The sequence below is a fragment of the Mytilus galloprovincialis genome, chromosome 1 (assembly GCF_965363235.1).
Source record: "Mytilus galloprovincialis chromosome 1, xbMytGall1.hap1.1, whole genome shotgun sequence".
Lineage (NCBI taxonomy): Eukaryota > Metazoa > Mollusca > Bivalvia > Mytilida > Mytilidae > Mytilus > Mytilus galloprovincialis.
This window is the reverse complement of record NC_134838.1, coordinates 64,090,913-64,109,363: the sequence shown is the minus strand read 5'-3', so window position 1 is coordinate 64,109,363 and position 18,451 is coordinate 64,090,913. Positions and strand designations below refer to the sequence as shown.

The 18,451-nt window shown below is 32.0% G+C and overlaps 1 protein-coding gene across 1 annotated transcript; it reads left to right on the top strand.

The window, feature by feature from the left end:
• Positions 1-13,150: 13,150 nt before the first annotated feature.
• On the top strand, positions 13,151-18,164 carry LOC143081318 (baculoviral IAP repeat-containing protein 7-like). The gene is made up of 5 exons (XM_076257350.1): positions 13,151-14,321; positions 14,894-15,081; positions 15,521-15,680; positions 17,369-17,539; positions 17,871-18,164. Exons 1-5 carry the CDS (start codon positions 13,154-13,156, stop codon positions 18,068-18,070), a joined length of 1,887 nt encoding a protein of 628 aa, XP_076113465.1. The 5' UTR covers positions 13,151-13,153; the 3' UTR covers positions 18,071-18,164.
• The last annotated feature ends 287 nt before the right edge of the window (positions 18,165-18,451 follow it).

Sequence of the window (18,451 nt, the reverse complement as noted above, 5' to 3'; positions counted from 1 at the left end):
TTAAAGAAATCTTCTGAGAAGCTATTGTCCCATTTGACATATGACACTGCATTTTGGTAAAGATTGTCTATCAATAATATTGATTGATTTGAAAAACCATATTGATGAAGTCTTTTAATTAAGTTTGCGTGAACCACTACATCGAAGGCAGATTTTGCATCCAGGAGGCCTATATATGTTGGGCGCTTAAGATCTTTATTCTCTCTTTCAAATTCTTCTACTATAAGTTCACAAAGTAATGGTGATGAATTTTCTGTGAAACCTCTTTGTAACGGATTTTGACATATTATTATTTTACAGTTCTCTCTAATTTTTAGTATCTTCTCGATAACTTTTGAGAATGTTGGTATTACAGTAATTCCTCTGTAATTTTTTGCATTTTTACATTCTCCTTTATTTTTAAATACCGGAAAGAGGGTTCCAATTTTGAGTGAATCAGGAATAAAATGTTTTTCAAATGATTTGTTGATTAAAGCTTGTAAGTATGTTAAAAGGTTGGCACCGCCATGGATAATATTCTCAGCTGTAATGCCATAGAAATCTGCTGCCTTATTTCGGTTCAGACTGTTTATAGCTTTTAAAATTTCTTCCTGTGTTACATTAACATGAATAAATTACTCACGGCAGAGTTCAATGATGTTTTTATATTCATTTTCAGTATTCTTTAGATAATTGGAATCAAAATTTTAATCAAGAGTGTTTTCTGCTAGTTGACCAAAATGTATTTTCCACCCCTCCATTATTTGCTCTGGAGTGTTATAAATGTTGTCACCTACATTCAGCTCATCTATACGTCTAGATAGTTTTCCACGTTGCTTGTTGATAAGTTTATAGAAGAGAGTTTTGTTTGATGAACTTGCTTCAATAATTTCGTTTCTTTCTTGCATGCGTTTTTGTGCAATTTCCAATTTACAAGTTTTTCTCAGTTCCTGTGTTGTAATTTTCTTTTCAAGTAGAAAAGGATCTAAGCAATCAGTTGGCCGTCCATTTGCTTTCCAATAATAAAATGCTGTTTTCTTATTCTTAATAGCTTTTAAAATTTCGTCAGACATTACTTTTAATTTTGGTTTATTCTTTCGAATTTTTGGTTTTTGTGCTATCTCATTGGTGGCTTTTGTTATTACAGCTGTTATATCATGAAAACCTGTTTCTATATCATCTTTTGTATTTATAACTTTTAGAGATGTAATAAGTCCCTCATTAATTATCTCAGTGTACTTCAACAAGTCTGCTTTATCCCATTTAACTTTCATTTTAGTCTTAAATTCTGTTTTCGTATTTGAACTCTTAGTTGTTTTGAAATCCAAAGACAATAGAAGAGGATAATGGTCAGATACATTCCCAACTAAATCACATTTCCTAATATTAATGATTGATTCTTTAAAAGTTTCTTGAAAAAGTATATAGTCGATTGCAGTACAATCACTCCCATTAGCGCTAATGAATGTTTTTCCAGTATCTTTTGTACACAGACAGTGTTCGTCCATAAATGACACTATATATTTCTGTCTTATCGAGTCATTAGATCCAAAGATTTCCTCATTAAAGTCACCACCTATTATTATTTGGTGTGTTAGTTCATAGGTTGTCAATATTTCATTCAAAAGATCTAGACATTCTTGAAATTCTGTTTGACTATTTGTTGAACCTTTACACGGCAAATATACTGAAATGACTAATAAATTTGGGTCACCATTGATCTCTATGCATTGTATTCGATTATTTCCTATAGACAGTGGAGTGACTATGGAGTCAAGATTTTTCTTCCATAGTATAGCAGTCCCACCATAACCTCTTGGCATTCTCCATGGAGTAATTGGGTCGCTGGAGTCTACTGCTTTACCAACACCCTTATAATCAAGTAGAATGTCATTCAACATCTGTAACTGACAGTGGAAGAGCCAGTGTTCTTGAAGTAGATAAATGTCAATAGAGTCTTTTAATTCATGAAATAGTGGACCACAGGTTAAAATGTTTTTACAATTAAAATCTAAAATCTTTAATACATATTTACAGTTTTTAGCCTTCTCTTCTATGGATCTAGGTTTTATTGCTATATTTTCGGACGGATGAGGCTCTGTTGGTATAAAAAATGCATGTCACTGTTGTTTACTTCATAGCTTATAGGTGCACCTTCAAGGGAGATGTGGAACCAATTGGGATCACTTTTTCCTATACTCTGTTGATTGTTGACCACTTCTTTATCATTCCTGTATGATTCATTTGAGTGTGAAAGTTCAGTCTTGTTAACATTCATTTGTTCATTTGGAAGTATTTCAATTAAGTTTTCTATACATATGTTTCTATCATAGTTGACATCGGGGTGAAGGTTAGCTGAATGAATAAATTCTGTATCTTGTTCCCTTTTTTGAATGTGATCATATTGGTAGTAGGCATTTGAGCACTGATGACTTGGTTGCAAATGAGATGTATTGCGAAAAACAGGTTGGCCGTAATATGGGTATTGATGATTTGGATGTTGAGTTGTAACATATGGTTGATTTCGAATTGAATGCTGATTTGGAGAGTATTGATGTGGTTGCACAAATGATTTTTGCTGCTCATACGATTGTTGACTAGAATTAAACTGTTCAGAATTTGATGATATATTACCGCTGTTGTTGAGAAGTTTGTTGAGTTCTTCATCCACTTTACCAAGTACGTAGTTGGTGACTTTGTCTCTAATTCCCACTATGAGTTTATCACTTGAGGTACTATCATGACTAATTTTGTCTTCAGTGTTAGGGATACTGTGGATAGTCCCACCGTTTCCCTGTGTAGTCTTATAGGCCTCTAGTGTCTCAATTCTTGTGAATAGAGTTTTTACGGTCTGTTCCAACTCTAGGTTTCTTGCTTCAGCTTTAAACAGTCTATCCAGCACTTTCGTTTTTTCTGACATGTTTTCATTAATAGCAGTCTCCTTCAGCTTCAACTGTTCATCTTTTTTCCGCAATCTCTGTTCTAGTTGTCGAAGTTCTTTCATTTTAATTTTCTGAAATTCGGAATTTGCACTGGTTTCATTTTGATCTTGCGCAGTGGAATTGATGTTATTTGAGCATGATGAGAGAGTACTACTTGTTGTTATAGTTTTTTCATTCCTTTCTGTATGTTGCGTTGAGTTGTCAACAATTTTGTTGTCTACTAATAGACCTTCTTCATCTATTGTTTTAGCCAAAGTTTGCTGATCTTGTGTGTCAACTGGTTGTACAATTTCACTTTGGTCTTTAAGCCCTAGACAAGCAAAGCAGGTGTGGTTGGTGGTGTCCATACAAGTATTGTGAAATTTCATCAGACAAACAGAACACAATCTACATTGTTTAGTATACACATATCACACGCCTGACAGTTCAGTACATTTTCTTCTTGTAGAAGTGACTCGGCTAAGGTTATGTCTTGTTTATCATTCGCCTCCAATGCCTTTACAATATTATTGTTTTTAGCTTTTTTGAGAGCACAGACTGTACATACATAAGTAAAATCCTTTCTTTTCACATTTTTTACATCATCTTCAGAAAATTTTTCACAATTATAATGTACCCAGTGACCATAGATGCAAAGAACAGCTTTTGTTCTGCAATTTCTGTTACATTTGAGACCTCTCTCCTCTTGATTTATATTTGGCACAATATCCATTTGAGATTTTGATGTATTTGCTAATCCTAGCCCAGAATGCAGCGTTGCAATTGCCTCTTCAAGTTGCTCCGCGAGCTTTCTGTTACTTTTCACTATGTTTATCTTTATACCAGATATCTTGGTGTCCGCCATTATATTGTGTATTTTTGAAATGTCACACAGTTCAAATCTATTTGCGTTTTTACCATTTATCAGCAAGGTACACTTTGTTATATAGGCGTTTGTAGTGAAGCTTTTATTTGATGTATCAGTGATACTATAGGTTATTTGTACATTATTACCCACATTGTCAGTTGCAGCAGTTTTACTGAAGTCAAGTATGTCCTGTGAATTTTTATAGTAGATTTCACATGCATATAAAAAAAGCTCAAAAGTTATAGCATCAAATTTTCCAGTGATACCGCCTCCGGTTTTTGAGTATGTTATTTCAGTGACTTTAGTACTTTCTAATTTTTTCTTCAAAGATTTTTCAATATTCAAAGTATAGTTGTTTTCATATTTTTGGTGCGGGCTCATATTATTGCCTTTGTTGGAGGTTCTTCGCTTAGTTCTTTGGGCTAGCTCCATATTCTTTTATTTTTATTTTTAACCAACCAGCAATTTAGTATAAAATATGTTGTGGCAAGTAAGAGTACTGTGGAAAATCCCACCGTTCCCCCACTATGTCACAGCAGCGATATACAGATTGTCTTTAAATTCAAATATTTCAAAGCAGGATTGTTAATTACCAACAGTCAGTTTTTATTTGCTGGGTTATCTTTTTTAACCAGACTTTTGCAAGGTTTTTTGAAGGATGGATGCCGTCTTTATACAGATTGAAGTTATATTGATTTCTGGCTATGTTCAAACTATTTTTGTTGCTTGTATTGATTCTATGATGAATATCAGCTGATAAATTTGGAGTTCTAGTTCCCAATGTGTCATTCATGTATCTGATGTGATTGTTTAATGCCTTTATTTGTTTTAATAGAATGTCGTCATCATTTTTGAATTTTTGAACATCTGGATGTTTTTGATACGAATTCCAAAGAGATACAGAGTATGGTGGAGTTTCCAAAAATCTTAATTTACACCCAGGATAACTCTTAAGGAGATCAGCAATTTCTTGATAATTGTTAACAATTGTTTGAATGGAATCATCCGTTTCAGTTCTTAAGGTAATATATCTACTGTTTTTGTCATAAGTAGTGAGATCGCATGTGCCAAACCATACATATAGCGCAATATTATCAAGATGTCCAATTTTGTATTCAAGGTTTTGTTTTAACCATACAAGAGCTTGAGAGGAGCTACGCCCAGATTGATTCCACCATTTAATACTATTCTCAACTGTATTTCTGCAATACCTTTCTAAATATTTCCCTTTACTGTCAGTAAACACTACAGGAGTCAGTTGTTTTACCCCAGCTGGTATTACAAATGGTTTTGCAAGATACTTTAATAGTTTATGCTCCGTCATGAATAAAAACTAAGATTGTCAGCATATAATCGATAAAGTTTAAGAGGGTAAAATAATATTGTTGACTACACACTACTCTAAAATCTAAAATCAAGCTATGCAAGCAGCTATAACACACAGGTACTAATTAGTTCGTGCAAGCAAGTCTATATATATTTTGCTAAAAGCCACAGATGAATAAAATGTTATATAATGCTAGATGAATTGTTCGAATCCTATGATTGAAATTTGTTTATGTAGGATAAAACAAATAAAATCTAAAACTGAGTCTTGTTTCTAAAAAACACTTCGATAAAATTTCAAGATAGTTCTGCTCGTTTATAAGCACAGTTTAAAATACAGATTCACTAAAATGTCAACAATGCAATAGTATTGAGAAGTTTTCTTGTATTCAATGTTATATAAGCTGGAAATTTAATAGAATGATTGCAGATCGCCAAAGACCAGATTGTTTTAGTATGTTTTGGTTTTTTTTTAAAATCCGCCATTTTTTCTCGTGCAGAAGTGTCAGGAAAAATGTACTTGTAACAGACTTTAAAAATGTAGGAATTGAGGTTTTCTGAATGTAAATTAATAGTTTCTGGCTTGTTGTAAATGTATGGGAACACTAATAAACTTGAATCTTCTCAATGTTATGCCTCCACCACATAAAATACAATTTTCAGTCGCACAGGTACAAATACACATCCACCACCTTCGAACATTCGGAACGTGGGAGACAAAAAAGGCCGTTTGAAAAAAATAGTATTGAAGATTTAAATATTTTGTAAGATAATTCATTTTTAAAAGTTAATCAAACTGCTTTGTAAGTAAAAATATTATAATTTTGCTGTGTAAATACAGACTAAGATAACTAAAAGTGTGAACTTTATTTTGTAATTGTTTCAAGCTTTAAAAACAATTATTGTATACAACGTGTTTAATTTACTAGCTATATTGTATGTCTAAAATGAGATAAAATAAAAATGCATTTTGTTCCCCATTTCAATTTTTATATTTTGAAAAAAAAGGCGTCTATGAACGACTCCTGCATGCTCTCGAAAAGAAGCGAACGTGTGCAGTGACAGGAATTTCGTACAAAATCCTTTTTTATAAAAGACGTAAAAATATTACCAGAATAAAAACAAAAGAATTAACCTTCTTGTATATACATGTAAGAGTTGTGAATATTGTTCATTTGCGATTTTACATGTATCAAAAATGAGTTATAGATAAATTGTTTTCATATTTAATTTAAAAACATTAAAAATAAATGTAAAAACAAGAATGTGTCCAAAGTACACGGATGCTCCACTCGCACTATTATTTTCAATGTTCAATTGACCGTGAAATTGGGTAAAAAATATAATTTGGCATTAAAATTAAAAAGATCATACCATAGGGAACATATGTACTAAGTTTCAAGTTGATTTGACTTCAACTTCATCAAAAACTACCTTTACCAAAAACTTTAATATGAAACCCTCACTTTCATTTTCTATGTTCAGTGAACAGTGAAATTGGGGTCAAACGACTAATTTGGCTTTAAAATTAGGAAACTTATATCATAAGCAACAAGTGTACTGAGTTTCAAGTTGATTGGTCTTTAGCTTCATCAAAAACTACCTTGACCAAAAACTTTAACCTGAAGCGGGACAAACGGACGAACGGACGGACGAGCGGACGCACGGACGGACGGATGAACGTCATTGTAATTATAAGTTTGTGTGCTTCAAACAAAAATAAATTTCTCCTTTTATTATTTGATATTTTAATTATATAATTATAGAAGCCTACTGCTGTGTTTAGCGATAACGGTCTATATGGTATAAGAATGTAATTCATTAAATATAGATCGATATCATTGAAACAATAGATTTTTCTATAATACGTGTACACTTCTGTCATATCTAGAAATAGAAGTTGGAAAATCCCTAATACTAATACACATACATATGGTGCATAAATACACGTTTAACAAACTTGAAGTATATAAGTATTTAAAGGTAAGTTGCATACGTGTTAAGGAAGTATCTGAATAAAGTAAATCGGGTAAAGAAAATATAACAATGAAATTAAACAATTATAAGTGTTTTTACATCATTTTTTTTTCTTTTAGGTTTATTTTAAAAAGAACAATAACATATGGAATCATTAATCAAAGAAATTAAATGGAAAAAAATGTATAATAACGCTAACAATAACGAATGAACAAACTTTTTAAGGAATATAAGGGTTCTATTTTTTTTTTACAACGACACGATCACAAAAACGCAAGGTTAGCATACAAATATTGAAATAATAAATCAATCTGAAAATCGATCGAAATTAGACGAGTGCGAGCTAGTATCATGTTGCACAGAATTATTTTTAATAAGAAGAAAAAAGCTGACATCAACACAAACTGTCTAAATGAGAATACAATTAAATTTTGATACAAACAATTATAACAAAGGCATTTAATGAGGAGGTTAAATTCCAGACTTGTGACCAGCACATGATCATTTTGGTTTTTGGTTTTTGTTTTTTGTTTGTGTAAAATCTTAGCCAAACCTCCACGTCTATATATCTAGACCAATGCATTCACAGAAGGTACAAGTCATTAATAAAATAAAAAGCTAAAGAGAGAAAATAGGAGAAAAAACAGAAGTACAAGGAAGCGCAGTATTATGAATACTAGTAATTGTCTTTACCGAAAACAAGTTTAATGTGAATGTTACTTGTCAACATTACTGTAAATAAAACAAAACGCCTCCATTGTGATCATATAAAACGAAAGCTGAAAACCCTATAGACATGTGCGTTATCTGTTTTGTTACCAAGTATTAAAAATGGAATATAGATATATTTCCCTAATTCTTCGTCAATTTATCCCTTACTGCACCCATTGTATAAAAAAAAAATAATCAACGTGTGGTTCGTTTGATCTCAGTTCTTCATTGGCTAAAATCCGATTATGACGTCGAAATTTCTTGCTTAAATCTGAATGTTCTACAATATTGTGACGGCATGAAAAAAGGCGACCATGCCGAATGAGGTCACATAGAAAGACCACATCTTTTTGCAGATCATTCGAAAAGAAGGAGTACTTTTGCCTGCATATTGTTTGAAAATCATTAGAGAAACAGATTCTACCACCAAATCTCGTGTAATACGATATTTATCCACTCGACAGTTAAATTTTTGAAAATATTTAAAACGCTCGGTGAGCCTTGCGTTTTAAATTTTAAAATTTAACTGTGTCGAGTGGATAAATATCGTATTACACTCGATGCAGTGGTAGAATCTATATATATATTTAGAGAGAATAACATGGCAAAATCTGTATCATATGTCGTATCATCCCGAGACACCAATATCAGCCCAAGGGCCTTTAGACCCGAGGGATGATATTAGCCGAGGGTGAAACGGCATGTGATACGGCTTTTGCCATGTTTTATACGCTTTGTCATATATTTCAACACGAGAGTATTATAGTATATGAAATGTTTTCTGATCTATAGCTGCTGCACTGGGTGACCTTTAGTTCTACTTTTGTCTTGTTTCAAAAGCCTCAATTACTTATCCTAAGCACATGAGTTACCTTACAATTTGCGTGCTGTTGTTTTAAAAAGATTTTGTTTATTATTGTATTTTTTGCGTGTTTTGTAATTTTTATAGTTGCATTTAGTGTGCCAAAAAATATGAAAACTAGATGTTCGTGACGTCCCATACCAAACAATGACGTCATTCAATAATAATAATAATAATAATAATAATAATAATAATAATAATAATAATAATAATAATAATAATAATAATAATAATAATAATTAAAAACCAATTCTTCAGAGAACAATTGAAGGTCTTTCCACCTCGATAATAAGAATGAAATTTAAAAAACGATGTTAGAAAATGTCACTCCTTGTTGATGTTATTTGGTTCTTCAAATTGATATAAAAAATAAGACTAATAGGTATATGCAGAAGACTTGAAATTATTTTTAGCAAAGGTCAAAATCTAGAATGTCAAAATGACCTTTGACCTTGACCTCAATTTCAAGGTCATAGATCAGGGATCTCAAATCAAAAGACCCCAGGTCAATCATTTGTATGGTTGTGGAGAAATACTGATTTCAAATGCATAAGGGGAGAAAACTCCTATAAGGGTTAACCAAAACACTTCGACTGAAATAGATTGAAGTTGCACCTTTTTGTAAACAGCAATTTGGCAAACAAATCATATCATTTACTGTAACAGTTTCTTTTGAATAACGATAACAAGCAAAATTCTAAATTTATAACATGACCTTGACCTTTGACCTTGATCTCAATTTCAAGGTCATAGGTCAGTGAACACAAAACGGAAGACCGGAGGTCAATCACTTGTATGGTTGTGGAGAAAAACTGATTTGAAATACATAAGGGGAGAAAACTCCTATAAGGGTTAACCAAAACACTTTGACTGAAATAGGTTGAAGTTGCGCCTTATTGTAAACAGTTATTTAGCAAACACATCATATCATTTACTGTCACAGTTTCTGTGGTATAACGATAACAAGCAAAATTCAAAATTTAGAACATGACCTTGACCTTTGACCTTGACCTCATTTTCCTTCAAATGGACCAAGGACTTCATATCAAAAGACTGTAGGCCTCTACGACTTATAACGTATGAATTGATCCAACAAATCGCCTATCTTAAATTTTCACAGGGAAATAACTCCCTTAAGATGTCTTCCGATCACTAAAGTCAAAATAATTCAAATCATTCTCAAGAGTAGACGACCAATTTGGTGAAAACAGTTTGCTAAAATCTTTTACGGTTTTAGAGATATAGCGATAACAAGACAAAGGGGACGCAGGGAGATAACTCCTATAAGAATAAGTGTTCGGTCACACAGGGTGAGTTTCGAAACCCCCATTACTGTACAACATCATTGGCCAAAAAATCCATTCTATATGTTGTAAGACAAAAAAGCATCTCAGACGGCAGAAGAAAAAAAAAAAAAAAAAAAAAAATAATCAGAAGAAAAACAAAAGGTCTTTCCACGAAAAGTGGAAAGACCTAATAATAATAATAATAATAATAATAATAATAATAATAATAATAATAATAATAATAATAATAATAATAATAATAATAATAATAATAATAAATTCTTTATTTAACGAAGGTAACTCATTTAAAATACAATTGTCAATCTCACACAAGGCCTTCACACATTTAAATGAATAATTCATATAACAATGCATATAGAACAATAACAAATAAATATGTACACAATTAACAAAAGCTAATAGCATTAAATTGACGTAAATTTCATCACAAAAGTTTATCACATGCTTCGATTGTTATCACATGCCTTTCCGTAACGTTATCACATGGGTACTCGGCCATTCGGGAAATTACACTTCAATGCTACTACGTTTTCAGTGAAAAAGATTACAAAATAGTGTACACAACAACTATAATGAAAAGTATATCGTGTCAAATAATAAAAATAATAAAAAACAAACAAATTATTAAATAAATGCATTTTTTAATTTTTTCTTCAACATAATTTAGAAAGTTTCTTTAAAAAAATTTACTTTTCCAAGCAATGTTCATAATTATGTATATTGTTGAATTATTTTAATTGTCGATTCGTTTATGTTAAAATTTTGGGTCCGACGTCCGTGAACGTTTTTACTCTTTAAACTTCGGGAACCACGTAAAAGGATCAATACATTAATCTGTTAATTTTCTTTACTGTTAAACATATGATAAAAAGATCATAACATGTCAATTTTCATATCGCATGTATTATCAGCCCTCGAGCCATGCGGCAGTTGGGCTGATGTTAAACCTAGGGCTGATAATACATGCGATATGAAAAATGCCATGTAATAATTTGATAGTATTACACGAGATTTGGTGGTGGAACTGTTTCTCTGATGAATTTCAAACAATACGCAGGCAAACTTATTTCTTCTTTGCGACTGATCTGCAAAAAGATGCGTTCTTTCTTTGTGACGTCATCAGGCATGGTCGCATTTTTTTAAGTCGTCACAATAAAAATATCAGTGGAAAGCAAGAAAATTCGACGTCATAATCGGATTTTAACCAATGATGAACTGAGATCAAACGAACCACACGTTAATAAAAAAAATCATTTATACAATGGGTGCAGAAAGTGACAAATTCACGAAGAATTAGAGAAATACATATACATTATAAGTCTTTAGACAAAACATCAAATTCTTTTAAAATGCTTTCATATCAGATATAATTATGTTTGTTAAATTCATATTGCAAGTATTTTCCTACTACGTGTAGTGTAATGAATAAATTTACTTTTGAGCGGCCAAATTTTTCTCATTTCTAGCCACGAAAAAAGTTCAATTTATAATAATAACATTTTATTCACAGAAAAATACATATTTCCATAATTTTCATGATGGTTAATCTATATATGTGTAAAACTCGATCACCAAAATATCGTATCTATGAAATTATATGCAAATCAATATGGACAGGTTAGGTACAGGTTAGGTACGGAAGCCGTAAGGGACTCCACGAAAAAATAGATTTTTTTTTTTATTCGAGATCACGAGATATCGATAAAAAATATATCGTTATCTCGATAAAACGAAAATGTTATGTCGAGATCTTGGATTATTATATCGTTATCTCAATTTATTGAATCGGGATATCGGATTATTATATCGTTATCTCGGTTTATTAAAGAGATCTCATTATAACAGTTTCTTTTTTTCGAGATAAGTTGAACGATATATTTTTTATCGACATCCCGATATATTAAAACGAGATAACGATTTAATGATCTGAGATAACGATTTAATAATTCCGAGATATCGATATAACAATTTCGTTTTATCGAGGAAACGATATATTAATGCGATATAACGATTTAACAATCTGGGATCTCGATATAACAATTTTGTTTTATCTAGAGAACGATATACTTTTTATCGAGATTCTCGGTTAAACGGTTTATGTTTTTAATCAAAAAAATATTTCTGTATAATAATTTCTTGTGTGTCTCCTTACGCCTTCCGTAACTAGGAGGTTGGCTGTATTTAATTTAAAAAATAGTAAATCACATCCTTATTTTTACAGATAAAAAAAGGAGATGTAATATGATTGCCAATTTAAATGACAGGGAAATAATTTATAAAGCCCCTTAATGTAGATAAAATACATGTTAACTACTAAACCTCTGAATAAATTATTCTTACAGGTTATAAATCTAACACATCAAATTTCTAAATATTGTTGTTATTTCTGCATTGTACTTCCATTGATTTTATTTTTTGAAAATTAAATCATAACTAAATATATATAATGCTATACGTGTAGAGTTATGAAAACTCATTATTCTACATATTGTCGATACTTATATTTTACATGCGTCCTTATACTAAATCCGATGGATGTGAACTGATTGTAAAAAAGTATGGGGAAAATTATTTATTATTATAAATTATAAGTTTTTCATGTTGTAATTGGTTATAAAAACTATCTTTCAGTTACTACGAGTACTCTTCGGTGTTTTTCTATTCATTTTTATTTTAGATGATTTTGTACCTCGTTCCAATCAATTGAGCTTGTAAGCTAATTGTTACAGAATATGAAAACATGTATACAAAATATGAAGTTGTGTAATAAATTGATTTTAGTAAATGTTGTGTCATTACACCATTGTCCAACATAAGGAGAGCTCACAAGCAAATGTAACCCGCCACATTCGATATATGTGCTTGTCCAAAGTTATGATCCTTGAGTCAAGTGGGTGTCGTTGGTTCATGTCTGTCATCATGACGTTGTAATAGGAATTTTGTTTTTCTTGTTTGAATTTTTCTTACATTTATTATATCGGGATCTTTTAAACATATAGCTGACTTTATTGTATGTTTTTGTCTCATATTTGAAGGCCGTCTGGTTGCCTTAAATTGCTAACATCAACTTTTTTTTATTTCAACATTGATGAATAAGTGACTCATTTGCTATCATGTCACTTTCCTTATTTGTATAATGATGGATATGCATATTAGCATTTGTTAAAACCTTATAACGTTGTCTATCTATTTCAGCATTCACATGGCTATTCCTCTTTCCGGAGATGATGTTTATGAACGGAAGAAATTAACAATTACGAAACAAAAGAAATGTGTCGCCCAGAACAGAAATGAATTGTGCACAAACTGGGTAGATTTACAATACTCTACTTATACTGAAATTGGATGTAGAAAAATATCTTTGTCTCCAATCTTAACCGTGTTGTTTATCATATTTTTGTTCAAACTTACTAATGAATCTTTGAATGCTCGCACTAGAGTGAAATTTAAGACCAGAGAGAAAGCAAAAAAACAGGTACAAGGTATACTGCATTTAAAATCAGGATGGATATTTGACAATTTGATTAAACCGTGGCGCCATTTTCCTTGCAATGAATACCAAGTTTATCCTTTTCTTCCAGAAGAAACTAGTTCCTACTGTCAAAATGATGAACATTTACTAGCATCTACGCATATGCAATTTGAAGGTGCACGTTTTGCTACTTTTGCGACATTCCCACATATTCCTGGAATTTTTGCAACTAGATTGGCAGAGGCAGGTTTTTATTATGCTGGAAAAGGAAACGAAGTAGTATGCTTTAGCTGCGGTGTTAGATACAGCAGTTGGACACGCAATGCATCAGCATTCGAAATTCACAAACGTATATCCCCAAACTGTTCTTTCTTATCAGATGAAAGAGTAAAACACAATGTAGGAAATCAGAATATTGGTGGAAGTGTGGATAATAAGACTAAAGAGGAGGTAAATGATCAAAGTGCAAGGGCAACAACAAGCTCCGAGAATACCTCCTCACCGCACGACAAAATGCAACATGACAAAAACTATAATTATTTTTCGTCCGGACCTTCTCATGTTAGTAATCCTACAGATAACAGACCAATTGTAGAAACTGTTGCTTCTCGTGGAATTACAAGGAAAAATACTGGAAACACGCTTTCAAATTCCAAAATAGAACAACAAGCTCAGAAATCAGATGCAACCTCAACTGGTAATCATTTGAAAGAATCATCTCTATTGCTTATGGAAAGAGCAGCATCTTCAGAACTATTAGAGATAGGAGTGTGTCTTGATAATGCAAAATATCCAAAATATGCCATTCGATCACAGAGGATTGATTCATTTCAACATTGGCCGAGTTACCTCACACAGACCCCTGAAGACATGGCTACAGCAGGTTTCTTTTTCACTGGTAAGAAGTACTAATATCTTGGATCATCATGATATTATAAAACTAAGCAAAGAAACGTTCATGTATACTACTTGTATATTAGTGCAAATAATGATAGCTTATTCATCCGTACTAAGTTTTAAGTCTAAAATCCTATATTCTTAGAAGAGTATAACCTCATTTAAATGTTTAATATACTTAAGAATATGAAAAATACTATAACGTGTGACAAAAACGTAACAAAATTGCCCTTCAAATTGTACATCATTCTCTGCCTTGCTATTTGATGAAACATACAATAACATGAAGTTCTTCTGTTCGTCCGCTAAAAGGGTGGCTTACAGATCTAGAACCTGAATTGGAAAGGCATTGGACACGTTTGTTTTGGGTTTAATTCATTATATTAATGGGGTAGCCAACATATTTTTGATTTTTTTTTACGGCGGCCATCTCTAATTTTAAGTTGACATAATTTTGCTCAATAGTGGAAATATATAACAGATACACACCTTTTAAAACGTGATATAGGTGATGAAAACTAGCTGAATTAACAAAAAATGATATGAAAATACTTGATTCGATGTCTATTTTAGGCATTGAGGATCACTGTCGGTGCTTTTTCTGTGGTGGTGGCTTACGAAATTGGGAGCCAGGTGATCAGCCTTGGGTTGAACATGCTCGCTGGTATCAGAACTGTGTTTTTGTTAGAGAAAGTAAAGGAGAGAAGTTTATAGACGAGGTGCAATCAAGTGGATATCAGCCAATACTACAAGAATCAGAGGTATTGGCATAAAGCATTCAATATATCCTTCAACTTCGTACTTTATTATTTTCATAATTTTATTTTTTTATTTTAACTTTTTTTTTTAATTCGAGCATCACTGATGAGTATATTGTAAACGAAACACACGTCAGGCGCAAATACAAGATTTCAATCCTATTATCTATAATGAGTTTAATTTTCGACGTACTATTGAATCAGATTTCTTTAAAATGTAGCTCTTGAAAGGGTAACTATCCTGCAAACTGTCTCGGTTAATTTTTTATAGCGCTCTGTAACGAAGCAAGGGAATTTGGGGTTTTCCTATTTATTTTCTGAAAGTTATCAAGTACATGCACTCTTGTTTTGTCTCAGACAATTACGTTAATAAATTACTGTCTTTCAGCAAGCACACCATACACCATAAACAATCTTAATATAAAAATCTTTGATTTTTCAGAATTTATGCAGTAGGCGATTTGATTTAACAATGACAGACAAAAACCAAGATACAACTGATTTCAGTACTCATCCTGCTGTGTTGTCTGTGAAAGAGTTTGGATACAGTGAAAGTGTGATAAAGAAAGCATTTGATTTACTTCAGGCAGAAGGAGCGAAAGGTTTTATTTAAATCACGTTTAAAAATACATGCAATTGAAAATCATATTAACTTCCCGATTACAGATAAGCGCAAAGAAATGGATATATTTTTTTCTTACGGCCATATAAAACGAACACATCTAAAACGGATCTAAGTATTTTGAAATAGAAAACAGTTTAATTCATGCATTATCACTGAAATAGTATATATTTGTTTAGGGGCCAGCCGATGGAAGCCTCCCGGTGCGGGAATTTCTCGCTACAATGAAGACCTGTTGGTGACCTTCTGCTGTTGTTTTTTTTATGGTCGGGTTGTTGTCTCTTTGACACATTCCCCATTTCCATTCTCAATTTTATGATTTAAAAAAAGTTGTCCGAAGTAAAGTATAAGCTATAAATATAAAACGTATAGATGTGGTATGATTGCCATGAAACAACTCCCCACAAGATACCAAATGATACAGAAATTAACAACTTTAGGTCGCAGTACGGCCTTCAATATTAAACAATGCCCATACCGCATAGTTACCTATAAAAACCCAAAATGACAAATATAAAACAATTCAAACGAGAAAACTAACAGCCTAATAAATCATAGTTTACAACACATTCAATAAATTTTCCCTCTGAACACACATTTTAATCTTGTCAATTAGTTTCAGTCTACTAAAATAACATGTCATGCAAATTTTGTTTGATTGATGTTCCCACTTGAAATTAAATCTCATTTGAAAAGTCCTTCTACGATCTCAAAATGTATATAAATTGTTTACCTTCGGAATGAAAAAAAACAAGCTAAGGGATTGTTTTTTAATTGAATGATGGAGTTGTTATACATGTATCACCTTTGAATTAATAATATCAGGTAAATCTATTATTTGTCAGTCTTTTGAGTTAGGCAACATAAAAAGGAAAGCTGTAAGGGCAATTTCGCCGATGATTGATTTAGTCACAGATCAAAATCTAAACGTGTTTTTATATATATGTCCCACTTAAGGGCATTATGTTTTTTTTCTATCTTTGCTTCGTTCGTTCGTCCGTCTGTCCGTCCGTCCGTCCGCCCAACTTTAGGTTAAAGTTTTCATTCATGGTAGTTTTGATGAAATTTAAAGCCAATCAACATGAAACTTAGAACATATGTTCCCTATGACACGATCACTTTTATGGTCCACTGAACATAGCAAATGATAGTGCGAGTAGGGCATTCAGGCACTATGCATGACACATTGTTTATTTGAATATATATTAAGATGTCTTCTAAACATGTCTAATTATCTTAAAAGTTTAAAAAAGATATCTTTATGTTTTACTTTATTTCAACCATTTGTTTTACTTTACTGTAATCAAACGTGATTCAGTGTTATCTGTTGCTGTTAAAAAAATGTTGCTACAAGAACTCATATTGACTTATAGGAACACAAATTATCTCAGGAAAAAAGCACTCCAAACGATTGTTTGTTAAGAATGTCCTTCTTAGATATTTTTGGATAAAGGCTTCAAACGGAAATTGTAAGCTGTCTCAAGACAGTTATAATTGAGTTATTTATTAAGAAAAAAGGAATAAGGTTTTTAAAATCTCACAGTTCATGCATGGAGCGACGTTGACAATACAAATGATTAAATAAGATTTTGTAATTGTTCAAATTAAGTGTGAAAATCAAGAACAGGGTAAATTAAACCTGCAACTTAATTATATTCATTTTTACAGTTATTACTGGTACAACTTTACTTGAAGCCGTATTCAAGGTGGAGGAAAAGGCAACCATGCATGAGTCTAATTTCACTCTAAAGTCGGAACACGTAGAACAATCAGAACTGAGTATTCATGCGAAAGCCCGGATAGAAAAACCAGAAACCACAACAGATCCAGATCATGAGTGTAAATACATATTTTAATGTGTTAAGTATATTAAACAACTTTCATCATTTTGTGGTATGTAAACAGAAAATAGTTATAGCTTTATCTAATCAGATCGAAAATGCCCTGATCTAAGAATATAGCATTCCATCAATACCAATCAAAGCGTACATGTATAGCTGTATAATAAGCAATACGTAGTTTTCGTTTTGCATTTGCCTATTTGTTAAAGAACCAGTCCACGCTTAACGAGAAAAATTAGAAAAGTTAACTTGGAGTTGGCGAAGTATTAAGAAAGTATGATTCACTATATAAGATTAGATTGTTACAGCTAATTTATTCTATTTTTCAGTATCAATCAGAAGTTTGGAGGAAGAAAATCAAAACCTGAAAGATCAACAGACCTGTAAAATATGCCTTGACGAACCAATTGCTATTGTTTTTCTTCCATGTGGACATTTGGCGTCTTGTGCAAATTGCGCACCAGCTCTACGAAGATGTCCAATATGTCGGGTGTTTATCAAAGGAACTGTAAAAGCTATAATGTGTTAAAATATAAAGTAACAATCGCGTTAGGGTAATCGAGCTGTAATGAAACTGTCAACACTCCTTATAAAGGCAACAGTGGTATACCGCTGTTCAAAAGCCATTAATTGATTGAAAGAAAATAAAGTCAGCTTACATTCGATAACCGAAGGAAACACATCAACTATATGAGTAAAACAACGGAACAACTGAAACACTCAGATGTAACAAAAACAAACGCAGACATTCATAGACACACACGAGCTATTCGATAAAAACTGCCATATTCCGGACTTGGTACAAGACATTATAAGAAAACAAAGGGTGGGTTTAACCTGGTTTGTGGATAGCTATACCTCCAGGTTATATGGTAATCTTAAAACATATTGCTAAAACTACTAACACTAT

Excerpts from the sequence above, each read along its gene's own strand:
- LOC143081318 (XM_076257350.1), top strand. The coding sequence starts at position 13,154 with ATGGCTATTCCTCTTTCCGGAGATGATGTTTATGAACGGAAGAAATTA. Across the intron at positions 14,322-14,893 it reads AGCAGGTTTCTTTTTCACTG|GCATTGAGGATCACTGTCGG; the intron begins GTAAGAAGTACT and ends TGTCTATTTTAG. Across the intron at positions 15,681-17,368 it reads TCAGGCAGAAGGAGCGAAAG|TTATTACTGGTACAACTTTA; the intron begins GTTTTATTTAAA and ends TCATTTTTACAG.